The sequence below is a fragment of the Rhinolophus hipposideros genome (genome assembly GCF_964194185.1).
Source record: "Rhinolophus hipposideros genome assembly, chromosome: 3".
NCBI lineage: Eukaryota > Metazoa > Chordata > Mammalia > Chiroptera > Rhinolophidae > Rhinolophus > Rhinolophus hipposideros.
This window is the reverse complement of record NC_138049.1, coordinates 9,208,508-9,236,452: the sequence shown is the minus strand read 5'-3', so window position 1 is coordinate 9,236,452 and position 27,945 is coordinate 9,208,508. Positions and strand designations below refer to the sequence as shown.

Sequence of the window (27,945 nt, the reverse complement as noted above, 5' to 3'; positions counted from 1 at the left end):
TATATGACGTATCTTTTATTTTTCAGCAAGTACCATGCATTTGCTGTTCCTCCATACAATTTAGAGTTTCAGTGAAGACACACAGTAGCCACTATTTTGACAAGGAAAAGTAGGGTCCATATAGTTTTTTGGGCTCTGTAATACCACGTGTGAAATTTTAAGTGCACTGTGATATTTTATGAGCTAACATCTTTTATTTTTAAACATGACGTGAGTCGTCATTGGAACCTTGCCTTCTGGGATTCAACGCTTATTATATCAATAAAGTGAAAAAGATTTGGGGTTTTGTTTTTTAAGTATATAAAAGAGGGAGTTTGGGCCTGTATTTAAAGTCAAAGTAAATTCTTAATTAAGAAATGTATAGTTTGTGCCTGAACTAGTAGCCTTCATTCCTAATTGTTGTGTGATAGCAGTAGTTTTTAAATTTCTCCTCCTTTTGTACTTGGTAGCTCATTACTTTTTTCTTACCTTCTTCCCTTTCCCTCTGCCCACCCCTGCCCCATCTCCAAATGCCCCTTCTGGGCTTTAGAAGTCCAGCTCATCCACCACCACTGGAGAAAAGATCACAAAGGTGTATGAGTTGGGGAATGAGCCAGAGAGAAAGCTGTGGGTTGACCGCTACCTTACCTTCATGGAAGAGAGAGGCTCTCCTGTCACAAGTCTGCCTGCAGTGGGCAAGAAGCCCCTGGATCTGTTCCGGCTCTATGTCTGCGTCAAAGAGATTGGCGGTTTGGCACAGGTGAGATGGAATAAGCACGTGAACAAGGAGACGTTACCGGGGAACTCTCACATCAAGTTTCCATGAATATGTAGACTCACTGTTCTCACAAAGAAAAAGCTAAGCCTGTGAGAAAGTCACCTGTACCGGAGTCCATGTTGGGGAGGGGCAGAGTGCTGGGGCTGAGGACCCTGGCTTTGCAGCCAATTCACAGTATGACCTTGACAGGTCATTTATATGGACCTCAGTCCTCATCTGTAAAGTGAGACACTTGGGCTAGATTTCTCTTGAGGGTCCCTGACAGCTGTAGAATTCTGTGGAATCCTGTGGAATACTCCAGAAGTGTTTTGCACATGACTAAATCAATAGTCTGGATCAGATACAAGTCAAATCCACAGTTTACCTCTGTCCCAAGCAATTTACCAAGAAAGCTGTCATACTTGTAAAACTGCACCTGGACCCCTGACCTCTTGTGCAACAAGGCGGTCAGTGCTCATTTTTCGCAGGGCTGGGACTACAGTGGGGCAGCTGGCTCCTGGGGCGCAGAGTTCCAGGAGGCGCTTGTTTTCAGGGCTGTGCAGGTACCTGACTCTCAGAGTGAGGGCCCCTTAAATGTGGTAGCCTCGAGGCCATACTTTCCTCACCCTAGTCCTAGCCCTGCCTTGAGTATGGTGTCCAGTTGGTGAGTGTGTGCTGCAGTGGGGATGGGAAAGGGTACCGCAAGGGCACCGGGGCAGGTGTTCACTGCATGCAGGAGTCGCCTGCCCCCAAAGTAAAGATGAGGAAACTGGTGTTGTGGCCCAGGGACTCTCAGGGTAGGGGGCAGGGCCAGGTCTGCTTCCAAAACTTGTGCTCTTCCCACCTACCAGCAGTTCTCAGGTCCAGCTGTGCATTAGAGTCACTTGCAAGCTGTGAAAACCTGTTCACACCTGGGCTCCCACCCAAGTCAATGAAGGGAGCCACTCTGGGCCCCAGGGGGTCTAATACACAGTGAGGCACCCTGCATTCCACCCTGGTGGTGCAGGTCACTAACTACCCAAGGACAAGCCATCTAACCCCAAGTATTACCCAGGGCCCATCCTGGTCTCAGTGCTCTGCAGCTCCGGGGGTGCAGGAGAGGGCTGTGTGCTCTGTCCTCCCTGAGGTGCTCCACCCAACCATGGACCTGAGACCTAAACTGAAACAATCGGAGCTGATTCAAGACTTTGCGTAATTTGATAATGAATCAAACACTGCAGACCAAGTGTGAGCGGTGGTCAGCAAAGGGAGAGAGCAAGATGCATGCCTCCCCCCTGCACCTGGGCTCCTGACCTCTCCTCTCCGCACCTGGGCCCCTGACCTCTCCCCTCTGCACCTGGGCTCCTGACCTCTCCTCTCCGCACCTGGGCCCCTGACCTCTCCCCTCCGCACCTGGACCCCTGACCCCTCCCCTCTGCACCTGGGCTCCTGACCTCTCCCCTCCGCACCTGGACGCCTGACCTGTCCCCTGTGCACCTGAGCCCCTGACCTCTCCCCTCCACACCTGGACCCCTGACCTCTCCCCTCTGCACCTGGGCCCCTGACCTCTCCCCTCTGCACCTGGGCCCCCGACCTCTCCCCTCTGCACCTGGACGCCTGACTTGTCCCCTCTGCTCCTGGGCCCCTGACCTCTCCCCTCTGCACCTGGACCCCTGACCTCTCCCCTCTGCAGCTGAACCCCTGACCTCTCCCCTCTGCACCTGGGCTCCTGACCTCTCCCCTCTGCACCTGGGCCCCCGACCTCTCCCCTCTGCACCTGGACGCCTGACTTGTCCCCTCTGCTCCTGGGCCCCTGACCTCTCCCCTCTGCACCTGGACCCCGGACCTCTCCCCTCTGCACCTGGGCCTCTGACCTGTCCCCTCTGCCTGTACCCTTGACCTTTCCCTTCTATACCTGATACCTGACCTCTCCCTTCTGCTCCTGGGCCCCTGACCATTCCCCCTCTGTACCTAGACCCTTGACTTTTCCCCTCTGCACCTGGACCCCTGACCTCTCCCCCTCTGCACCTGGACCCCTGACCTCTCCCCTCTGCACCTGGACCCCGGACCTCTCCCCTCTGCACCTGGGCCTCTGACCTGTCCCCTCTGCCTGTACCCTTGACCTTTCCCTTCTATACCTGATACCTGACCTCTCCCTTCTGCTCCTGGGCCCCTGACCATTCTCCCTCTGTACCTAGACCCTTGACTTTTCCCCTCTGCACCTGGACCCCTGACCTCTCCCCTCTGCACCTGGGCCCCTGACCCCTCCCCTCTGCACCTGGACCCCTGATTTCTCCCCTCTGCACCTGGACTCCTGACCTCTCCCCTCTGCACCTGGACCCTAATCTCTCCCCTCTGTACCTAGACCCTGACATAGATTTTTTTAGATTCCCCAGGATACTAAACAATTGGGCGCCGCTCATCACAGACAGAATTGTAAGATTGTTTGGATACCGTACTCTGACTCTCAGCTGTGTGCAGTACCACGCTGGGTCTGCAAGTGAGTCTCTGCTAGCTTAGCTAATGAGCAATGCTTGAATGTAGCTGCGATTTGCAGTGGGGCCACTTGGCATTTGTCACTCAGACCCATCTAACTGGTGACCATCAGATGTGGTTGGAGCAGGTGCTGCAACCACACATATTGAACTTCAGGCCTTATTTTTCCCAGGCAGCGTTCTGTGTAATTTCTGAAGCAATCCACAGGCCTGCTTGTTGCAGGCTGGCATTAAGTGCCAAAGTGGCATCAATCATTTTCGTGAGCGTTCTGTAGTTTGCTTATCCTGCACCATTTAGTATTAAGTAAATGGATAGAAAGAGCTTTGTGAGAAAGTTTGAATCCAAAAAATTAACATTTCATTAAAAACCACTTGTCTCCTTAACCCTTACCATGTTTTTGAACACAGGACGTATCTAAAGGCAAAATATTCCCCAGTATTTGCAGGTCTTCACATTTCATTCATGTAGTTTAACCTTTCGTAACTCTGTTCCCAAGTGGGAATCCAAAGGTTCAAATAATGCCTAAAATCCATATGTAACATTTCAGGATTTGTTTTTCTCTTTTCTTTTTTGCAATAAGTATTCTTTCCAGCCTACGTGTACGTGGGAACCCTGGATTGTCCCATGTGTGTCTGCCACTTCATAAGCCCCAGGTGCCTGCCAGGTAGGTCAGCTGGTAGCTTTGCTGGCATTTACATTGGTGTCATTTGGACAGAGGCCTCGTTAGCCTTTGTACCGAGTGTCGTCTTTGCCCAGCAGCACAAGAAAGCCTCACGTGAGAGGATGGACGTGGCTGGAATTACAGGCTCATCATTCTGGGAGCTGGTGGCAGTCGGAAGAAAGCATTGTTTTTCATATCAAGACTCAAACACTTAAATTGCAAAAATAGTTCTGTTACTGTGTTTTAAATTAGTTTTTAGATGCCTTTTTTTTTTTCTAATTAGAGGTGGGACGGGGAGAGTGTGAGCCAGAGTGTACATTTCCTGAGATAAATCTCCACCTCTAAGCAGCACCGGCTCTGGAAGAGTGCAAGGCGTTAGAAGACGCACCAGGCAGAAGAATCTCAACACGAGCAATGCCTTTTATGTAGCTATCAGCAGGCTCCTTAATGGTTTTATAACTGTAAATGCTGCCTTTGCAGGACTGAGTGGGAGTAATGAGCATTAGTTAAAAGAGGCAAATGAAAAAAAAGAAAACCAAGACATTAAGCGCTTTTTTTGTCTCCTGGCTTTAAACAAGCCACTTTGCTGCAAACCAATGAACCTGCCATTTTCTTTTTCTTTTTTTTGCTAGGTTAATAAAAACAAGAAGTGGCGTGAACTGGCAACCAACCTCAACGTTGGCACTTCAAGCAGTGCAGCGAGCTCCCTGAAAAAGCAGTATATCCAGTACCTGTTTGCCTTTGAGTGCAAGATCGAGCGCGGGGAGGAGCCCCCGCCGGAAGTCTTCAGCACCGGGGAGACCAAGAAGCAGCCCAAGCTGCAGCCGCCATCTCCTGGTAAGTGGGAGCACTGCAGCCAGGGCACCCGCACCAGCCATGCCAGGTTCTGGGGAGGCCTCTCCACAGCCAAGCACACAGAACGCCGGGTCTTCCAGAGCAAGGGGTGTTATGTGTTGTCTGTTTATTTGGACCACCCTCGTTGGCAGTGCCTAGGGAAAGAGGGAATAAAATTGGGCCTACTACCCTTTCTGGTCAGCACTTTGAAGACACCACTCTTTAGCTTTATTTTCTTTAGGCAAAACGGACTTTGGAATTCTGAGCTATCTACCTTTATTCCAAGGTATTTTGAAATATTCCATCTAATTCTGTCAAAATAAGTACCCCAGTAAGCTGTGCTAGTTCTTTTGCACTCCTGGAAAGGAACACACTGCAGTTGGCTCAGCCTCTGTCGGCGTCGCTCAAATTTATATGCTAGTCAAATGGAATTGGGACTTCATTTTTAATGTGCCCTGCCCACTCAGGGTATTCAGCACACTGTCATGGTAAAGTCCGTACAGCCACGTTTCTGAGACAGGGGAGTCCATCGCTTTGACCTGGAGACCAGGAGTCTCAGGAATAATGGCAGGCGAGTCACCTAAACTCTCATAAGCAAAACCAAGTTTGATCCTGCTTTCTGTCTTGTCTCTCCACTCAACTGCTGGAGGCCCTGCCATTCTTTCAGTTCTCCTGCTAGCCTTTGTTCTACTGTTAGTGCTTCAAATTTGAAATTACTAAGTCATTACATTCTGATAAATACAATACTAGAGATGAGAAGAAATTTGCATCATCCTTAGTTTTGAGTGGTGAACTCACTCGAGTTCACTTTTGCTGTTCTCTTGTCTGTTTCTGGCTACTTCCAAGCCCTGTGATGGTCGTCACTTACCCATCTGTCCTGCACATAAGGTGGGGCTACCACTTCCCATTGCACAGGCCTCTTGACGGATAAAATCATGTAGCTAATTGCCAATATTTCCTGAGCACTTAATGTGCCAAGCACTTTTCTAAGTGCTTTATCATTTCATCTTCACATCAGACCTGTGATGCAGACACTTTTAAAATCCATAAGAAAACTAAGGCCCATAAAATCTTAGTCACCTGCCCAAAGTCACACTGATAGTGGAAGAGCTGGGCTTGCTTCAGGCTATCCGGCTTCAGAGTTAGCCTGTACCCACTTACTCATCTGCCTGTATTTGAAATACCTCTATAACAGGTAAGATGTGAACACATAGAGGATGGTATTTATAAGCCAAAGAAAAAAGTTGTTCTTCATTTTAGTTTAGCTGCTCTCTGGAAGGCAATGCTGACACCTAAGGTCGCTAATCAAGGATCGCACATAAATACTTTTTAGGCCCGACATGCACTAGTCATGAATATACCCAGACTGACATCTGTCAGTTCTAAGTACAAGTAGAAATCTTCCTCTCTAACCCCACCCTTAAATATCTGAAGCATTTGCCAGTTATGGTGGGCCTGAAAAACTGTGAAATCTAATTTTAAAAATCCCACAACATTACATTCACAGAGTAAAACAAGCTGCCTATGAACAGCTCTGAAACTATTTTTCCAAAATAAAAACCCAGTGGGGTGTTGGGACCAAAGTGGCGACGTCTGCAAAGATCTAAAGGTGTATTTTATTTGCCAGGAAAGAACTCGTGTCACTGAATGGCCTACACTTGTGTGTGGAGAATAGCTCTCCCAGTGTGCGTCAGCTTCAGGACAGGAAATCCCGCTGAGGTACAGATCCCGCAGAAAGCACAGGCCCGTTCTCTTAACAGTCAGCTTTTTCCTTTTTAAACTGCCGTCTTTATGGCAGCATTATCGTTTTAACTGCACAAAAGGGCTTGGATCGCAGGTGCACTTGTGATAATCCATTTTTCTCCGTGGCCCAAATGGAGCTGAAGTCCTAGGAAGCAGGCGGCAGTGGAGGAAAGCTTCCCGAGCTTAGCTGTTCAGTCAGCGCATGGCCCAGGAGGCATCTCCCAGCGTGCACAGGGGCTGGTCTGCTCGTCATCCGTGTTCTGTGCACTGCTCAAGACATACTGCTCAGCAAGACAGACGGACGCGAGGAGGGTCAGTGGGGTAGTGAGGCACATCAGTCCGTATCCAAGAGTTTCCCCAGTGCCCATGAACCAGTGTACTCTCCGATTCCAGAGTCATCATTAAGGAAATTATGTCTGAAACGTTTTTATTGTCAAAGAAGGGGAAAAAAATTATTCCCGACAATTTGCCATTTCAGGGGTCACATAACGACAACATTTTTAAAAGCTAATTTTCCGCCAAAATTTGTGTTCTTTGAAGTCAGTTTTCCCATAAGAACATAATTGTAGTTTATTTCTTACCCGCACATTCAGGCAAACTAAATTACAATATTCCTGTGAAATATTCCAGCTTGTTTTTGTTAATGGTCACTCTGAACCAACTTAAATCCTTAGATCGTTTGGCTGTGTTCTGAGAGCATTCCAAGTCATCCATCTGTATCCCCCTTTTGATTTGTCTCCTGTGGATGTGATGTTCAATTCTGTCCGCCCTGTCCGCTAGGAGTCTGAGCTGTACACCCTCAGCCCTTTAAGGTAGATCAGGGTCTTCATCGTGGACTGGCTGTGTGGTTTCTCACACAGAGATCCAGATTGCCCCAGTCAGCAGAAGAAGGCCCCCAGATGAAACCTGAGCAAGGGTACAGGTGCACCTTTCCGGTGCCAGTGGGGATCTCGTTATAATAAAACTCTAAAATTTTAGTTTGTGGAGTTTTCATGAACAGCCTCTGGAATCACCTCCCCAGGTGGCCTGGGCAGCCTGTAAACTAGAGTGGGGGAGGGGAGGGGCAGGAAAGCTCCACATTCAATTAGTAAGTCTGTAACCAAAAACCCATCCATCTTTGCTGGCAGGTGGCTGACTGCGCTTCTATTATTAGCTGACAGGTGATGTCACAAAACCTGTCATGGATCCAACTAGGGAATCCTCAGTGGAAGATAAATGAGAAAAGGGCTTGGGTTATAAACAAAGGTGCCCTCTGGGTGACCTCTAGTCACTGCAGACCTGGGACAGATCAGCTATTCTTCCTTCTCCCCACCATACTTCCCACAACCCCAGCCAGAACTAGGGCACCAGGTTCGTGCTGTGTAAATTATCTTCCCAGCTAGGAGTCTGGCTGTACAGTCTGAAGTGTGTGAATGTACTTAACCTTCAATAACCTTTCCATTGTTTACTTTCGAGTATACATTTGTAGCTTCTGGCAAAAGGTAGGGATATCCTAGAGAGAGTGCCAGCCTTTGCTATTAATGGAGCTTTAAGAGGTCGCATTTTTTTCCTGAAAGGAAGAAACTCTGGCAACAGGGAAGAATTTTTTCTTCTTTTTTTTTTTTTTTTTTTATGAGTTGTAAATGTGAATACTTGTAAACAAGGGTCATTCTGAAATCACAGCCTTGTGAGCCATGTTTCCAGGGAAGCCTTGCAGGCCGCCGTGCTGGCCGGCCGTTGGCTTAGATGCCCTAGATAGATGCCAGTTATTTCCCCTGCCAGCTCTATGGGGCAGTCATGTCTATAGGATTGTCCTTATATATTAATAAAAGGCTCTACTTTTTTCTTTTATTACATTTACTTTTTTAATATGCATTTCTAGGCCTTCACCAAAATTTGGTTTTATAAGCCTGAGTTAGTAAGGTTTTTGTTTGTTTTTTTAATATCTACCTCTGAAAAGATACCCACATTAAAAGTAAGTCTTGCTACTGTTTCTGATAACTTGCCTGAGTCAGTTCATCCTAGGCAACCAGGGGCGGCGTCATACAGATACACAGCCCCATTGGCCAGTCATCGGCACCCATTCCCGACCAGGCCAGAGCTGGGCAGGCCCGATCTCGTGAGAGATGGCCAAGTGCAGCTGTCTGAGGCTTTCTGAGTAGAAGGGATATTGACCCGTTGCATTTCTGACTCCTTTATAGTACATTCTAATCTCTGGTGATCCGTTTAACTCAGGTTCCTCTAAAGTACAGTGTGGATGGTGGTCACTGTCATGAGCCTTGGAGACTGCATGGGACAGGAACTATAGAGAGTAACATACACAATAGTATTACTTACAAGCAGCCCATAATTCTGCCATTTGATACAGTTCTGAAAGTATTTATTGTAAACTGCATGAAGGCAGGGATTCCTGCGTGGAATCCAGGCACAGAAAAGAACCTACAATATAGTAAGCACATTATTTATTCAATAAGTAATCAATAAATGAAACCAATATCTATTACACCTAACATGTTAAGGACTGTGATCAGTGATAGAGCAGAAACCCTTAAAATACTAGTTTTTCCTATAAGGGGAAGTTGATTTTTTTTTTTTTCTCAATAATCTCACTTAAGATTTGAAAAGATCTGCTCAATTTGAGCTCTTTTATTATAATGTAATTATCGTTAAAGCCAAGACTTAGAACTCTGATAATGACATTAAAGAACTCCAAACGAGTATTGTATTTGTAATAACAAATCTGATTTCATAGCTGCAAAAGGCACTACTAATAACAGCATAAACACATCCAGGTGTTGAGAAAGCACTGTAATATAATATAAAGCTCATTATTAGTTTGTATCACTGCTTTTCAACTTAAACACTGCTCATTGCTTAAGACCAGAACTAATTTTTCTAATTTTTTCTAAAACAACACAATAGTCCATCAAATTGATATACCAAAATTTTCATCCTATTTTTCCTATTCTCAGACATTTAGATTATTGACATTATAAACAACGCTGAAATAAACATTGTTCTGCCTAAAACTTTCTTTACATTAGATTATTTTCTTGGGATAAATACCCAGGAAAGCAATTACCCAGTCAAAAGGTATAAATATGTTTTACAGCTCACAAATGAAATATGTTTCCTAATAGTTTACTGAACTTCTGATTTTTCACTATAAACAATGTAAGGTAGTTCTCACAAGGAAAAAAATGTAATTATGTATGGTGACAAATGTTAACTGGACTTATGGTGATCATTTTGCAGTATATACAAATACCAAATTATTGCATTGTACACCTGAAATTAGTATAATATTATATGTCCATTATACCTCTATAAAAAAATGTAAGAGCAACTGATTTACTACATCATTACCAGCAATGGATATTGTTGCTATTTCTAATAAGATGGTGTCTTTTCTTTTTTTGTATTAATAACTAGCAAGGCTGACCTTAACTTTGATAACCTCTGGTTTTTTCACCATTTTTCTCTTGGTACTTACTATTATCAGCTAATTCAGGATCCTTGCAAGGTCCACAGACCCCCCAATCAACTGGCAGTAATTCGATGGCAGAGGTTCCAGGTGACCTGAAGCCACCTACTCCAGCCTCCACCCCTCATGGACAGATGACCCCAATGCAAGGTGGAAGGTATGTTAAAAGACATGTGTGAGCCATATAAAATCAGATTTGTCTATCTTAATTTTCTGGAGGATACTTTATAGAATAAAGAAATGGTATTCCCTAGTAAGTTTCCAAATGTTGATTACTACTAGTTTTATTCATGTAATTTACACTGTATAGTTTTTACATTTACACATTTCAGGATTGGCATATTTTCTGAATAAGTGTTTGAAGGTAACTCCTGCTGTATCATTTGGCTTTCTTTTTCTCATCTCCTCAGAAGCAGTACAGTCAGTGTGCACGACCCATTCTCAGACGCGAGTGACGCGTCGTTCCCAAAACGGAACTCCATGACTCCAAGCGCCCCGTACCAGCAGGGCATCAGCATGCCAGACGTGATGGGCAGGATGCCCTATGAGCCCAACAAGGACCCCTTTGGTGGGATGAGAAAAGGTAAACGCAGAGGGACTTGTGTGCAGGCGTTCTTCTCTCTGCCAGCCCACACTGATTCACTTGTGTGTTTGAGACATATTTGAGTCCCAGCTCCTGATCTGTTAAATTTCTGGCCTTGGGGAAAGTACTTAGCATCTCTGTGCCTCGGTTTCCTCATCTAGAAATGGGGATACTAATGGGACCTGCCCAAAGGCTGTCATGAGGATTAATTGCGTTAATGGTCATGAAGCCCATGGAAGGGTGACTGGCACAGTAAGCGAGCCCTCAGCTGCACAGCACAGGCTGGCACCTGGTGGTGATGGGGAGTGTGGTGGCAAAGCAGACCTTGCGGGGAACAAACAAAAAGTAAATTTAACCACAAACTATTTCGTATAGTGTGACATTTCAGATTTATTTGTTACATAAAGCAATATAATCTATACTTTTTCCTTTCGAAAGCTTCAGAGCTGCTTATTCCAAGTAGAGATTTTGCAGAACATGCAATAAATCCATAAACGCAGAAATTCAAAAGCTTTGTGAATGTTGGAGGCAGCTATTTTTCTTAGTGCTGGAAAGAACATTTTGTTAGTGCTGTTGGTGGTTGTATCACATTTTTAGACTCTGAAAGTATGACAATAATAACATGGAAAAATAATTAGCAGTATTTGGAATCTGGCTTCAAAAATTATTGTGAACCATTCCAGGATTCTCCCTACATGCTATGTTAGATGGCGGGAGTTGTGTGTCTTTTGTCTCCTTGTGCCTCGTTTTTCTTATTACGAAGATAAATTTGGGGGGATGAGGGATGATTGCGGATTACCTTGCTAGGCACTAGGCAGCTGTACAACTTGTTTTCGTCAACCGTGTGAATGACACACTGGCTCAGAAGGAAGTTCCGTCTCACATTTCCCGTATATTTCAGCTCACCCAACTTACAATGTTGGTATGTTTAGTAGCATATTAAAGCAGATAAACAGAAAACCCACAGGAGACAGATTCTCTCACAGTCCTGTCCGTTACAATAAAGCTTTCCAGCCCTCAGTTCATCTTACTCTGTCAGTGAACTTGGTGGTACTCTGGTTTTCTATTTAATGACCGACATCAGTGGAAACCTTGCTCTTTGTCCTTGTCACTGCTGCTGCCATCGCTGTGACCCACCGTGTGGTGGGGCCGTCACTGAACGCCCAGCCTAAGACTGCGGAGCCACGGGCCCCTCGGCCCCGCTGTCTGCCTGCGTGCTCTGCTGAGCTGTTCTGTGCACTGTTCTGCAGTGTGCAGGCTGGCTCTTCACTCCGTGTGTTGTCACTGGGACACTGACTAAGGCAGCTGCCCTTATCTCGGGGGCCTGACTGAGAGCTCTGCTGGAGCTGGGATGTCACCTGAATGGCTGGTGTCATCTGGAGGCCCTACTGAGAGCTTAGCTGGAGCTGTTACCCGGAGGCCTCCTCCGTGGAGCCTTTCTATGGAGCTTCTTGGGCACCTCATGACACTGGATGGGTCTCAAGGTGGGGCACTCCAAGCTGACAAGCGCCTACAAGCCTGGGCTGCCCCACATTTGCCAGTGCCCCATTGGTCACAGCTGGTCACAGCCCACTCTCATGTGGGAGGAGCCGTCACAGTCTGAATGCCCACAGATGTGCCTCTGTAGGGCATCGCCAAAGCACAGCCTGCTGGTTCGGGTGCTGGCAAAGGTTATACCCATTTAATACTCTTACCACGAGCATTCGAAGAGTGCGTGGGTGCTCTCCCCATACTGAGAACTGAGTGTTACCAGTCCTTCTAATGTTTGCCAATCAGACTGGGAGGAAAAAAAGGCTTTGTAATTGCTTTAACTTGGATTTCTTTAATTATTAGTGAGGTCACACATCTTTTCCTATAGTTATCACCCATTTCTTTTTCTTTTTTCTGTGAATATTCATTTATGTGTTTGCCCATTTTCTAATTTGGTTGTCAGTCAAATTTCATATTGATTTTTAGGAACTCTTTGTGTATTGGGGACTTATACAATTTAACTTTTCCCCCTTTAATTTCTGTCTGTCTCTGTTTTTACATCTATAAAATGGAAAAGTAACATCAAACTGGTTCTACCGCAGGTTGATGGAGATCAAATGATCAAGTATGTCAAAGCACATCGCAACGCAAAGCACCTTCTACCATTACTGGGCTTCACTATTTGCACTTCTCTCACTGCCTAACACATTGATCAGCTCACAAAATTGTAATCTGCTTTGCCTCGTGTAACGTAAAAGTGACCTGCGTAGGGTGAAGGAGGTAGTACTGTGTCAATTAAGATTTGCATTAAAATGTGTAATTTGCCTACAGGCTAGTTTCTGGGCTTGACCCAGTTTCCTTCAGGCTCTGAGCTGATGCTAACTTGCATATTCCACCTAACTGCTGCTCGACCCGCTAGAAATAGTTGAATCGCATCCATTCTCGAGCTGTTGCTAACTCCCTAGTGATTTTCTTTATCCTGATTTTGGAGTGAGTCAGGGAATGAGTGTTTATGTTAAGGGTTTCACTTTCTTTCTCCTGTAAGGGAAGGGAACGGACTTTGTAAGTGTATTTTGTTTCTTCCTCCCCGTCATTCCATGAGGTGGTGTTAACCAACCTCATTTTATAGACAGGGAAATAAACTCAGAAGTGTACTAACTTACCCAGGGATCTAGGACCGGGTTCATCTTCAATTTACTGCATAACAAATGACCACAAACTTAGCAGCTTAAAACAATATAAATTCATGATCTCACAGTTCCGGTGGGGTCTCGGCTCCAAGCTCACACAGTAGACATCAAGGTGTCAGCCAGGACACCATCTCCTCAGAAGCTTGGGGTCCTCTTCTCAGTCTGTTCAGGCTTTCGGCAGTATTCGCCTCCTTCGGTTGTGGGAGGAGGTCCTGTTGTCTTGTTGACTGTCATCTGGGGGCCTTCGCAGCCACTAGAGGCTACCACCCTTCCTAATACATGGCCCTCTCCACTGCCAGGCGGTGCTTCTTCAGGACGAGCAGTTGGGGATCTCTGACTTAGTCCACCTCTGACCTTTAGATCCAAATTTAAAGGACAAACCTGGATAATCTCTCTTTTGGTTCACTCACAGTCAGCTGATGAGTAACTAGTTAACATCTGTGAAATCCCATTGCCATGTGAAAGAACATAATATGGGAGCGATATCCCATCATACTCAGGGTTTCTACCCACACGCAAAGGGAGGGGCTTATACAAGGCGTGCACGTGGGGTGCGGGGCTCTTGGGATCCATCTTAGAGATCTGCTCCCACAGGGCGCATCTTGACTCCAGACCTGATACTCTTTCATTCGTATTATTGTCAGTCATATTAAGGATACGATACATATGTGTCTGCCATATGAAGGATAACAGAAATGACTAGAAAGGGATGTTTGGGCCCTTGGGTTTTTGAAAATGCTTCCTTTTGTGTGTTGTTTAAAATGTTGCAGTGCCTGGGAGTAGTGAGCCCTTCATGACGCAAGGACAGATGGCCGGTAGCAGCATGCAGGACATGTACAACCAAAGTTCCTCCGGAGCCATGTCCAGTCTGGGCATGGGGCAGCGGCAGCAGTTTCCCTATGGAACCAGTTATGATCGAAGGTGAGTTCTGCTAAGCTGAAGACGAAACTATTTGCTAGAAACTGTGCTTTCCCCCCAACATGTTTCTGAGCCCTGGTAGTTGATGACATGCAGTATCTTCTTTCCTGCTGGAGTTACTAAGGACTCTGAGTGTCAGGTGGCTGCCTTCAGCTGGTGGCCATAACAGGACCACGGACAAGGACATTGTCCCCAGGCAGCCAGGTGCAGCAGTGTTTTCTTAATAAATAAATGCCCAAAAGCTTCAATTAGAAATATGCTGGGGCCAGGCCGTCGTGGCAAGTTGTCTTCCCAAGAGAAGAACTCAAGAACTCACCTAAGAACTCAAGTGCCAGGACTGTCCCATGTAACAGCGGTCCTCGCAGCACTCAGAGGCTCTCTGTCACCACACTGAGACACACCTGCAGCTTCCACGCGTGGCTCATCTTAGCATCTTCCGAGAACTCTCGGGTGCCCAGCACCACCTCTGATCCTGCCACCTGCACTTCTTCCCTGAGGAAAGGTCTGTGTGGTGGTGGCCACACAGGACTCGGGTTGTCATGAGTTTGTGGAAAGTTCTTCTAGGTATTTCTTGAGACATTTCCTCTCCTCCCCGTGCACATTTTATCAAGAACATTTTGCTCCTTAGTAAGCACCTTCCAGAACAGCCAGAGCACGGGCTTCACTGGGGCTTCTTCACAGGACAACATCTGGACAGTAAAACGTCAAGTCATGTTGCAGTAGCGACCCAGGTTTATTTTTAATAAGAAAGAAGGACAGTCACTGAAATGTCTCTGAGAGGTAACAGAAAACTGCTTCCCAAAATGGTGGCTTGGGTAGGTTTCTTCCCGTGGAGAAGACCCCACAGCTCTGCCCCAGTTCAGAACTTGCTACAAAGCCCCTTCTCCGGGTCAGTATGTTCTTTACATCCAAAAAGATAAGTGCTCAGGAGCAAAGCTTTGGTATAATATTGGTGATTTGTAAAGAAAACAAAAATGGCGCAATCGAAGGCTCTTTTTCTAGCTGTAGCCACGTTGACGTGCCTTAGGATAGGGAAGGTTTCGGTCATTTCCTTCACCCTCCAGTGGGACGTGTTCCCCAGAGACCACCTGGGTCAGCATGGCGCCCTGTCATCAGCCCACTGACTGGCTCACAGGAAGCGGTTAAATAGTGCAAAGGTTAAGTAGTGCCTGGTTTAATAGAAAGGGGGAAGAGTTTGAAAAATCACTGTTTTGCCAAATAAATTTTGTTTCTGGCATTTTTCTATGAGCCTGGTTCTTGGGATTATACAGCCATCACATGCCCACGGCGTGTGGTACTTTCTGATAATGATTTAAAAATCCAGACTTCCAATTCTTACCCTGAGGAAGTGTGGTGAATATTTATTTGTGATATCTCCATTAACCAGTTAACCTCTGTGTAAGGTTTAGTGCACTGGAGCAAGGGTTTTACTTAGATTTGGGTTGGTTTTGAGGGTCCAGGAAAAGCTACTGTGTGTGTTTGTTTGTTTGTATTGGCTTATGAGATTAGAAGGAGAGCAGTCATCCTAAGACACAGATTCTTAAAGGACCCCAAGCAAATGTACTTTTCTGTTTTTCTAGAATGCTTTCTAGAACATTACTTGACCTGGGTTTAAAAGTCATCTTGGCTCTACCACATTAGAGAGAGGGGTTTACCTTATTACTAAGTTTTCCCTTCTGAAAAGTATTACTTGTTCAGCTTAAATTTTAAGCATAACAATTTTATTTCTTTCCTCCTTTCACCTTCCTTCTAGATATCAGTGTCATTAGCAAAAAGTTCTCCTGTGTCTGTTTTACATGTTATATTCAAAAAATTCATTTATTTTATTACTTATTCTCATTTCCTGACCAGTTTAGGAATATATTCAGTCCAAGTACTCTCTTTCCTGTAAAATCAATATACTAACTAAACCAGTTTATTTTTAAAATTTTCAAATCTATTGTTTTTTAAACATGCTATTTTTTATGGTATTTATAATTCCTCGGTGCAGTTGAAAAAGCAAATGTATTGTTCATTCCCATTTTGAGATCTAATAGGAGTACATTTAAATCATCACTGTTATTCTTTTCTCTAGCCTTTTAGGGTCACAGGACCTTGAAATTTTGAGTAGTACATGTATACAATTAGCCAACTCAGTATCATGGGTAAATTTGGAACTGAACACTTTATATTCAGAATGAAAAAGTGAGAAGTAGAAACATTTCCCACTATTACCTGTCCATGTTTGGGTACTCCTGAAAATACTGCTTTGATTCTTAGACTCTTTTCGTCGTTCCTTGCCTTCATTAATACGTCACATCACAGTCTTGTATGACACTCGCTGGGCACGCTTCCGTGGATGGGTGGGGCCTCTCCCCAAAGGCAGAGGGTTCCAGTTGGTCCGGCCGGGACTCCTCTCACACCTACTAACCAGGAGATTGGCGCCGTTCCCAAAGTGGGTGTTCCCATCCCTTCAGCTCAAAGTTACATTGTCACTGCACTCAGAGTGCCTCCTGGAAGTTGTGTAAGGTGAAAAATAGAAAAAGCTGTTGAGGGTGTAGAGTTTCAGGAAATAGACTGTTCGTTTCTCTCTTGGCCTGAGGTCTTTTGTCAATGAAGTGTTCTCTGAATGCCTCGTTCTAGGCATGAACCTTACGGGCAGCAGTACCCAGGCCAAGGCCCTGCGTCAGGACAGCCGCCATATGCAGGACACCAGCCTGGCCTGTATCCACAGCAGCCGGTGAGTTGGCGAGCGGGCGTGCCTCTGTGCTTTCTATTTAAAACCCCAACTTGTACTGTGTTATTTCTGAAGAGTTTTAGGAAGTATAACAAAAATGATTAGCATTTACTGGACCACCACAATGTGTTTTTTTTTATGCTAGAAAATATTCACAGGATTTTGAAGTCAGCGAATTAAAAATAGCTTGCTAGATGGTGTTTGGAAACAAAGATAATGTGAGAAGTTAAGGACATGCACCCTTGTAAATAATAACAAGCCCAAGTTCAGTATATTTTAAATGCATGTCTGTTGTGTGTACTATCACATCCAACTCCATTTTAGAACAGAAATGTGTCACTATGTTTTAAAGAGGATATGTAGAAAACCAACCTAAAATGTCTTAGGCTAGCAGTGAACACTGATTGGCTTTTCAGAGATCAGATATTAGTGACTGCACGTCTGGACTGTTTCCATCGGCGTTTGCTGGTTCTCACAGGCATGGCAGCTCAGAGATGCTGAGCTTGCACCTTCCAGTCACCACTTATGCAGAGAACTGCACGTCACACTGTGGCTTTTCAGACACAGGAATGCTATTTCTAAATAACTCCCATGTCTAAGATCTCTTGTAAAATAGAGGGGGTTTTAAACATCTATTTAATTTTACTGGTGCATGTATGTACAGGGAATTGTATTATTAAACCAACTGATCTTAAACAATTTTCAAGGAAAGTGGGAGAACACTGAGTCACACATCAATACCTTACTGCGGTCAGACGACTCCCTCCTGATCAGGCCTGGGCCCCTGGTGTCCAGAAGAGCAGAGTGTGGTGGCAGGGGCTGCGCCCAGCTCTGTCTTCAGAAGCCGGGAGAGTCTGGCCTGGACAAGCTGGGAGTTGGGCCGAGGGCCATCGATGTGGGTGTCACGGAAGCACGGGTCCAGTCTGAGGAGCCAGATGTTTTGTTGGCTTTTCTGTGAATTAGGCCTAAGAATTCTGTTTCATGCAGGAACCTTTCAGGCTGGCCCTCAGAATGCTCAGTCATTCCGCCGAGGTTGATCCTTCTACTCCCTGAGGTCAGCCTAGTGCAGCTGCAAGCCCATTACCACTGCCTGCATGGTGGTCACCAAAGCCATTACCCCCCAGTGTGGCAGCTCTGGCAAGTACCAGGAGAGGAGCTTTGTTTTTTCCACAGAAACTTTCAAGCACGTGAAAGTAAACCTGGGAAGCCCTCTTTGGGGTACATGGCATGGCATTGTACAATACCGAAGTAGAATTCATGAGTTGTTGGTCCTCAGTTGTTAGAGGAATTTCCCGTACTCGTTTTGAAATGAACATGCTCCAGGTGATGACGATTTTGCCTAATTTACGTGCGTGGCTATACCTGTGAAAGCACATCGGTATGACCTGTCTTTCCGTGAATTTCAGAATTACAGACGCCATATGGACGGCATGTACGGGCCTCCAGCCAAACGCCACGAGGGGGACATGTACAACGTGCAGTACGGCAGCCAGCAGCAGGAGGTGTACAACCAGTACGGGAGTTCCTACTCGGGACCCGAGAGGAGGCCCATCCAGGGGCAGTACCCGTACCCCTACACCAGAGAGAGGATGCAGGGCCCGGGGCAGATACAGCCGCACGCGCTGCCCCCCATGATGGGCGCTCCCATGCCGTCGTCCTCGGGCGAGGGGCCTCCGCAGAGCATGTGGGCGACGCGCAATGATATGCCTTACCCCTACCAGAACCGGCAGGGCCCCGGCGGCCCTGCCCAGGCACCTCCGTATCCAGGCATGAGCCGCACGGATGACATGATGGTACCTGATCAAAGGATAAATCACGAGAGCCAGTGGCCTTCTCACGTCAGCCAGCGGCAGCCTTACATGACCTCGTCAGCCCCCATGCAGCCCATCACGCGCCCGCCGCAGGCGTCCTACCAGACGCCGCCCTCACTGCCAAACCACATCTCCAGGGCGCCCAGCCCCGCCTCCTTCCAGCGCTCGCTGGAGAGCCGCATGTCTCCCAGCAAGTCCCCCTTTCTGCCGTCCATGAAGATGCAGAAGGTCATGCCCTCCGTGCCCACGTCCCAGGTCGCCGGCCCGCCCCCCCAGCCCCCGCCCATCAGAAGGGAGATTACCTTTCCTCCTGGCTCCGTGGAAGCATCCCAGCCAGTCCTGAAACAAAGGCGAAAGATTACCTCAAAGGACATCGGTAAGCGTTCCCGAGGCTTTGCTCCCGAAATGAATTCCAGTTGTGACCTAGAATTTTAATTGTAGTTTAGATGCAATTCCTGTTCATCTCAAAGGTATGAAATTCTTATGACTTACGATTTTGTAAGGAGCAGTAGTTGGAAGCCACTAATCTGAATTTAAAAACAGTGCCAGAGAAGAGCGTGAATTTAAGTGGTGTTTTCACACGTGAGTGTTATTAGTGTGAGAGAGTAGAGCTCCAGGTGAGAAACCAACGAATCAGCGACTGTGGACTAGTTTGGGGCTTAAAAATCTGATCTTGACCAAGCACTTCCTTTTTGCAGCGCATGAGTAACAGTATCTGGGAGGCTCAGGAAACGCTGAGGTGGCCTGAGAACAGTTGAAGGCAAGCCAGTCTGTAACTTTGGTAGCAACATACCGTGTTTCCCCGAAAATAAGACCTAGCCGGACAGTCAGCCCTAATGCGTCTTTTGGAGCAAAAATTTATATAAGACCCGGTCTTATTTTACTATAAGATCGGGTCTTACATAATATAATATAATTAATATAATATAATAAGTATAATGTATCTTACAGTAAAATAAGACCGGGTCTTATATTAATTTTTGCTCCCAAAGACACATTAGAGCTGATTCTCTGGCTAGGTCTTATTTTCGGGGAAACACGGTACATACGGACAATGAGTTTCCTTGGGAAAAGGGAGAAGCCTGAGTATGATTGGTAGATAGATGGGTGATATGGTATGTGGAATTTGATGTGATATGATCTATAGAATTGATGCGGCCCGTACAGCACTGGTAGATAGATCCGGGCCAAGGAACTCTCTCAGCTGAATACTGATGCCGCTTATTCACCCTATTTGGGGTGGTCTGAGTACTGATCAGATACACGGACTGTCTGCATGATTTCTCTGCTTGATTTTTGAAGGACTTTTAATATCACAACGGAATTACAGATCTCGATCATATAAAAAATCATTCTCAAAATTCTCAAAACTGTTTACATGAAATAATTTCCAGTAATTAGAAAATTAAAGATATTAAAATATGTTTTATATCATTGGACATTAAGGAGATATAGAGAGAAAGGGAGGGAAAAAATTAAGGTGTTTTATCTCAAGAGGGGTGCTGGGGGTAAGAAAGAGATACAGACGCTGAGTACCATTTTATATATGGAAATAGATGTAAAAACATATACGTCTTTGTGTGTACGTATATGTTTAAATAAACATTTAAATTTTTATAGAATTTCTTAGTACACTATACCAGTGTTTGTCTTTAGCCTAGGAAAATTTATGTTCCTTATTTTAAAAAGAAAGTCTGCTTTTTCTATTATAAAAGTATTATATGCCTATCTTAGGAAATTTAAGAAGTAGATGAAATTAAAATAAAGGTGGTAACCCACGGTCCCCTCCCAACACGAGATTACTGTTTGGCATCTGGTGTTTTCTGGTGCTCGGGTGAGGTCTGATTGCACATGTCTGTTCACAGCCTGAGCTCCCACCAGTTTCCTGAGACAGCTTCCACCGAAATTTTCAACACATCATGCGCCTCTTCTAGCCCCATCTTATTGCAAATCTTGCAAATGGTTTATCTAATCACTCTGTCTTCTTCAGTAACAGGAATGGGGAATACTAAAGTACAGCCCTTCTATTTCCCATCCCCTGGCTCAAGCCATGCTCTTGAAAAATCTGAACCATCAAAGTTGCTAATATTTGTCAACAGCAAGTGCTGAGGGGCGGAGCTCAGAAATAGAAGAGGACAGCATGGGAAAACCAAGACTCTGTGTCTGAGAAGTGCTGTTTAGGAATTAATTTTTGCTTATAGTCTGCATACTTGCCAACCTTCCGAAGATGCCACGTTGAGACATTTGTAAATGGAGCAGGCAGAAGAAGACAAATACTGTTTTTTGGTTTGACTCAGTTATCAAAACTCTGATGCATCATCATTACAGGCTCTATTAGGGGGTAAAAGAAAGAAACTGGAGATAAGAAAGGACCCTTTGTGCTTAACCACTCCCACCTCTGGAACCACTTTGGCTCATGTTTAAACAACAATGTAAAAAGATGTTAAACAAGCAAAGTTTCTTAATATAGCTATCACCTTACTTAAAATCGGGAAATGATGGTGTTTAACGATTCCCCAGAATATTTATTTAAAATTGGTATTTAACTCAACACTCCACTTCTTTTTTCTTGTTCCTTTATTTTCTATTCTTCGTTCATAGAGTTAATAGTATATCCTTGTTCCTTCCCCATTTTTAGTTACTCCAGAGGCATGGCGTGTGATGATGTCCCTGAAGTCAGGTCTTTTGGCTGAAAGTACTTGGGCTTTGGACACTATTAATATTCTTCTATATGATGACAGCACTGTCGCTACATTCAATCTCTCCCAGGTAAGCCAGCACCCATCCCCCTGAGAACCAAATTAAAGTAAGAAAATTAAGTAGCTCACGATACTTGAACTAATGCCCAGCACTTGACGTATGACACTTTTTATCATTGTAGTTGTTATAAACCAATATCAATCAATGGATGGTTGTCCAAGAATTTAGTCTAGAATAATAATTCATTTCAGTCTTTAGTATAATTATACACATACCTATATTTCCCATAAGAAAACAGTTATGCACGCACGCGCACATGTTGTGTGTGTGTGTGTGTGTAATAGATGATAGTAGTAAAATTAAATTGCTGCTTAGCATGAATATTAGCAGGCCACTGGGAATTAATTCAAATGTCACGTAAAGTTGGTCTGTAGTCAGTGTTGGAAATGCAGTGGGCTGCAATGGAACATAACTCTTCTTGCCAAGGGGACCTCACATCTTTCTTTTAATTGAAAAAAATGTGAAAGTTAAAAAAATTTTTATGCTATAAAAAATATATACTACACATATACAATTGACCCTTGAACAACGCAGGGGCCCGCGCAGTTGAAAACTTCCTTTTGAGTCCCCCAAAAACTTAAGCTGTCCCTCAGTATCCATGGAGACTTGGTTCCAGGACCCCAGGACATACCCAAATCCACGGATGCCCCAGTCCCCTACATAAAATGGTGTAGTTCATACAGTCGGCCCTCCGCATCCAAGGACTCCATCACCACAGATCAAAACAGTACAGTATTTACTGAGAAAAATCCATGTATAATTAGGCCTGCACAGTTCAAACCCATGTTGTTCAAGGGTCAGCTGTATATACAAGTGGAGAACACCATTTAGTGAATCTCCATGTACCTGTCATTCAGCTGAAATAGTCATGAACTCACGACCAAACTCACTGCGTGGTACATTCCCTCCCATCTCTGCCTCTCAGAATATTTTGAAGCTGTCGTTTAAAAGCCCACTACTTTGAAAGAGCTTAAATCCTTCCTTTGTTCAGTGCTAGGTGTAGAGCAGCTTCCAGCATAATAGCTAAAAGAGAAGGGGGAGCTGAGAATTAGGAAAAGTGCCCGAGAGTCAACTGGGCTACAGACTTTCAGAGAAATATTTAGGCACAAAAATGTGAAAACATTTTCCTTGCTGTGTATGAACAACTCTCTGCTTTGGGTGGGGGAAAAAACAAACCCAAACATGTCATTCCTGCTTCTATAGAAATAGGACCAGAATCCTCCCCATCCTCTTTCTTCTCTCATTTAAATCTTCATCGGAGCCCAGAAAGATAGTTTTACAGTTGATAGGAAGTGTGTTAATAAGGTCATAAACATGGCATGAAGTCTATTTTAACAGAAAATAAGTATCAGGAAAATGTATACCATCTTTGCTAGAATAATTATCCTTATGTGAGGTGAACTGCTGTCGATCACACGTTGTCATAACCAGAATTGCTTCAGCAGCTCTCCCTCTTCCCTTGCCCTCGGGCAAAAGTGAAGTTTGCATACCTGCGTTTGAAAAATCGTCCCTGCGTACCAAACACAAGGACTTCTGGTTGCCCCTTGGGTTTCCCTTTACTTAGTAATTGTTTCCAACTCAGGAACCTGACAGCAAGGTATGAAAGTATGGTCGATTTCTGTAACATTATCATTAAAGAATCCTTTTTTATGTACTGATCCTTTTCCCTAGATGGGCCGGTGAGGGCAGTGGGGAAGGGAACTGAGCAGTTGCAAATCAAGGAGCATGTTGGTTTTGTTGATACAAACATTTGCTTAAAAGAAACAAAACTGGTTCTCATCCTGGCTTTTGTCTTTCGGCTAGAACAGTGAATAACTGATATGTAAGACTGCATTCTATGAAACATTCTAATCCATTTATCAGGGACGAAATTTATCGGTTTTCAATTTTCTGTGTTTATGAGCTACTACGTTGCTGAAATTATCTTCTCCCAACGACATATGGAGAACATAAATTAGAGGGACTTATGACACCTGAGACAAAAATAACCATAAAGTTTTAATAATAGTAACCGTAACAATCCAGGTAGGCAAAGTCTCAAATAAGTGAGAGAAAACAGTTTCACTTTGGGTGAAGGAGTCTATAAATCCACGTTCCTGCTCTCCTGATAACGAATGCATTGTATCTAAGTCAGGAAAAAAGGTGAAGAACCGCAAAGCACTCCCTCAGTGATAATCTTAAAAATGTGAAAATAACAGGTAAGTTCTCATATTGATAGAGTAGGAAAGTAAGCAGCAAATAAGAAACATGGTAAATGTTGGTTTAGTTAATAGTGAAAAATTTAGGAAGATAGTTCTAACTGAATGTGGTTTCTCTTCTTTGGCCTAGCCAGAAATGAATGAAAATGTGTGAAAGTCACCATAAAAACGTATTACGAGCACCCAGGATTTTTACCCTTCTCAGTCATTTCTGATGTTATGACATTGTACCTGTTTTTGTTCTCCTTCTCCTCCTCTCTAGTTGTCTGGATTTCTCGAACTTTTAGTAGAGTACTTTAGAAAATGCCTGATTGACATTTTTGGAATTCTTATGGAATATGAAGTGGGAGACCCCAGCCAAAAAGCACTTGACCACAATGCAATGACGAGAAGTGACAGCCAGTCCTTGGCCGACGATTCTGGGAAAGAGGACGAAGATGCTGAATGTATTGAGGAGGAGGACGAGGACGAGGACGAGGAGGAAGACAGCAGAAAGGCAGACACGGAGGAGAGGAGCAGCACGGCCTTGACTCCTCCCGAGGCCACTGCAGATCCAAAGGAGAAGCCCAGGCAAGCCAGCAAGTTCGACAAGCTGCCAATCAAGATAGTCAAAAAGAACAACCTGTTTGTTGTCGACCGATCTGACAAGCTGGGGCGTGTTCAAGAGTTCAGCAGCGGACTTCTGCACTGGCAGCTGGGTGGGGGCGACACCACCGAGCACATCCAGACTCACTTTGAGAGCAAGATGGAAATTCCTCCGCGCAGGCGTCCTCCTCCCCCTTTAAGCTCCACAGGCCGAAAGAAAGAGCAAGAAGGAAAAGGGGATTCAGAAGAACAGCAAGAGAAGAGCATCATTGCAACCATTGATGACGTCCTGTCGGCCCGGCCAGGGGCACTGCCCGAGGACGCGAACCCGGGCGCCCCCGCTGAAAGCAGCAAGTTTCCCTTCGGCATACACCAGGCCAAGAGCCACCGGAACATCCGGCTGCTGGAGGACGAGCCACGGAGCCGGGACGAGACCCCGCTCTGCACCATCGCGCACTGGCAAGACTCGCTGGCGAAGCGCTGCATCTGTGTGTCCAACATTGTGCGGAGCTTGTCTTTTGTGCCTGGCAACGACGCCGAGATGTCCAAACATCCAGGCTTGGTGCTCATCCTGGGGAAGCTCATTCTCCTTCACCACCAGCATCCCGAGAGAAAACGAGCGCCACAAACCTATGAGAAAGAGGAAGACGAGGACAAGGGGGTGGCCTGCAGCAAAGACGAGTGGTGGTGGGACTGTCTGGAGGTCTTACGGGATAACACGTTGGTCACGTTAGCCAACATCTCCGGGCAGCTAGACTTGTCGGCGTACACGGAAAGCATCTGCTTGCCCATCCTGGATGGCTTGCTGCACTGGATGGTGTGCCCGTCTGCAGAGGCACAAGACCCCTTCCCAACTGTGGGGCCCAACTCTGTCCTGTCGCCTCAGAGACTTGTGCTGGAGACCCTCTGTAAACTCAGTATCCAGGACAATAATGTGGACCTGATCTTGGCCACGCCTCCGTTTAGCCGTCAGGAGAAATTCTATGCCACGTTAGTTAGGTACGTTGGGGATCGCAAAAACCCAGTCTGTCGAGAAATGTCCATGGCGCTTTTATCGAACCTTGCCCAAGGGGACACGCTGGCAGCACGGGCAATAGCTGTGCAAAAAGGAAGCATTGGAAACTTGATAAGCTTCCTAGAGGACGGGGTCACGATGGCCCAGTACCAGCAGAGCCAGCACAGTCTCATGCACATGCAGCCCCTGCCTCTGGAACCGCCCAGCGTGGACATGATGTGCAGGGCGGCCAAGGCCCTGCTGGCCATGGCCAGGGTGGACGAGAACCGCTCAGAGTTCCTGCTGCACGAGGGTCGGTTGCTGGACATCTCGATATCGGCCGTCCTGAACTCTCTGGTCGCGTCTGTCATCTGTGATGTACTGTTTCAGATCGGGCAGTTATGACATCCGTGAGAAGGCAGCATGTGAGAGTGAAGACTAGAGGCTCCCGTATAACTGGCTGTTTTCTGTTCTTGTTTATCCAGCGTAGGAAGAAGGAAAAGAAAATCTTTGCTCCTCTGCCCCATTCACTATTTACCAATTGGGAATTAAAGAAATAATTAATTCGAACAGTTATGAAATTAATATTTGCTGTCTGTGTGTATAAGTACATCTGTTTGGGGTTTTTTGTTTTGTTTTGTTTTGTTTTGTTTTTTAACCAAAGTTGCTGTCTAATGCATTCAAAGGTCACTTTTTGTTTTTCACAGATTTTCTTTTTAATGTTCTTTTCCATGTTGTATTGCATTTTTTGGGAAGCGAATTGACTTTAAAGAAAAAAGATGTGGCAAAACATGCTAAGATGGAAAAAGTTCACCACACTGAGGCAAAAAGGTGAAAAATTATCAATTTCCTAGGCATGTTATTCTTCAGATAATGAAATAAAAACTGTATCCCATCGCCCAAAGCTCTGTGCAATAGAAACTTCTAGAGATGTAGGTATAGGGGCTCAAGGAGGTGTGTCAGTCAGTAGTCAAACTGAAATGATACTGGTTTCTCCACAGGAAAATGGTTACATTAGGCTAGGAGCAAAAATGTTTGTTTTTTTTCTTTGGTTTTTTTTTTTCTGTTTGTTTTTAAGTTAAGATTGAAAATACATACCTGACAACGATCAACGGAAATTGCTTCCTCACCACTACCGTCATGTCTGCTGTCTGTCTTTTGACCTTCCACATGACAGTTCTTCACAATTCCTTTAATCATTTTTTAAATATTTTTTTTACTGCCTATGGGCTGTGATGTATATAGAAGTTGTACATTAAACATACCCTCATTTTTTTCTTTTCTTTTTTCTTTTTTTTTTTTTTTTTTTTTTTTTTTTTAGTACAAAGTTTTTAGTTTCTTTTTCATGATGTGGTAACTACGAAGTGATGGTAGATTTTAAATAATTTTTTATTTTTATTTTATATATTTTTTCATTAGGGCCATATCTCCAAAAAAGAAAAAAAAAGAAAAAATACAAAAAAAAAACACAAAAAAAAGAGGGTAATGTACAAGTTTCTGTATGTATAAAGTCATGCTCTATTTCGGGAGAGCAGCTGATCACAATTTGCTTCATGAATCAGGTGTGGAAATGGCTGCATATGGATTGATTTAGAAAATGGTTACCAGTACAGTCAAAAAAAAGAAAAATACAACTAAAAGGAAGAAACACAACTTCAAAGATTTTTCAGTGATGAGAATCCACATTTGTATTTCAAGATAATGTAGTTTAAAAAAAAAGAAAAAAACTTGATGTAAATTCCTCCTTTTCCTCTGGCTTAATGAATATCATTTATTCAGTATAAAATCTTTATATGTTCCACATGTTAAGAATAAATGTACATTAAATCTTGTTAAGCACTGTGATGGGTGTTCTTGAATACTGTTCTAGTTTCCTTAAAGCGGTTTCATAGTAACAAGTTATTTACAAGATATAGGGGAAGTACAGCCAACTACTAACAGTCCCTCGTTACAAAATCCTGAGGTCGGGAGGGACTTTTAGGGTCACCTACTTTAGAGTGGGGAGCAACAGTTTGATTTTCTCAAATTATTTAGCTAATTAGTTGATTGAAGCAATCAACTGTAACGACACTGAGGTGTGAGAATTTTCAGTATATATGGAAGGTGGCTGCTAGCCCGTGAGGTAAGACCTCAAGAGCTCACTGACCTGACATTGTAAAACTCTGCCTTTTACTAACCCCATTTTCATTTTAATCAGAGTTCAATCTAGTCCATGTTTCTTCTGTGTGCCTCAAAGTTATTTTGCATTTAGTTTACTCCACCGTGTATAATATTTATATTGTGCAATGTTAAAAAGAATATGTTATATTGTATGTGGTGTACATAGTGCAAAGTGATTATTTCTATTTCAGGGCATATTAATATTCTCATATTCCTTCCTACCTGGTACACAGTAGCTTTTTAATACTAGGCATTTCTAATTTAAACTCTTTCTTCCTGGGTCATTGACTGTTACCGTGGAACAATCACTTTCTTTGAAACTGCTGCAGAATGAAGCTGTTAGTGGACACCCTCCTGACTCTACCTCTTTACACCACCCAACCGATCACAGCATACTCAGAAACTCCAAGTCCTTTCGCCTACCTGTTACCCAGGTGCACACGGAAGAGTTAGACCAGAGCACGCACGTATGATCAGAGTGGGAAACGTGACTCACTAGTGTCACGAGGAAACCATTTTTTTCTGCAAGCAGCCTCATCATCTATCAACTCCCACATTAGTCAGTCTTCTTACATAACAATGCAGCCAAATATATGTTGAATTAAAAACCCATTATATTTCTACTTGAACTCTTAACTGCTTGCTAAG

General features: G+C 44.6%; 1 protein-coding gene across 11 annotated transcripts in view; it reads left to right on the top strand.

Moving 5' to 3' along the window:
• The window catches only part of ARID1B (AT-rich interaction domain 1B), a 396,431-nt gene extending 369,458 nt beyond the window's left edge, over positions 1 to 26,973 (top strand). For all 11 annotated transcript variants that reach the window (XM_081035477.1, XM_081035475.1, XM_081035469.1 and 8 more), the window contains 9 exons: positions 530 to 739; positions 4,505 to 4,709; positions 9,931 to 10,069; positions 10,323 to 10,495; positions 13,926 to 14,076; positions 16,696 to 16,792; positions 18,196 to 18,976; positions 21,239 to 21,369; positions 23,821 to 26,973. In XM_081035477.1, coding sequence (XP_080891603.1) covers positions 530 to 739; positions 4,505 to 4,709; positions 9,931 to 10,069; positions 10,323 to 10,495; positions 13,926 to 14,076; positions 16,696 to 16,792; positions 18,196 to 18,976; positions 21,239 to 21,369; positions 23,821 to 25,542 — 3,609 coding nt within the window. In that variant the 3' untranslated portion in view covers positions 25,543 to 26,973. The remainder of the gene's footprint in view (positions 1 to 529; positions 740 to 4,504; positions 4,710 to 9,930; positions 10,070 to 10,322; positions 10,496 to 13,925; positions 14,077 to 16,695; positions 16,793 to 18,195; positions 18,977 to 21,238; positions 21,370 to 23,820) is intronic.
• The last annotated feature ends 972 nt before the right edge of the window (positions 26,974 to 27,945 follow it).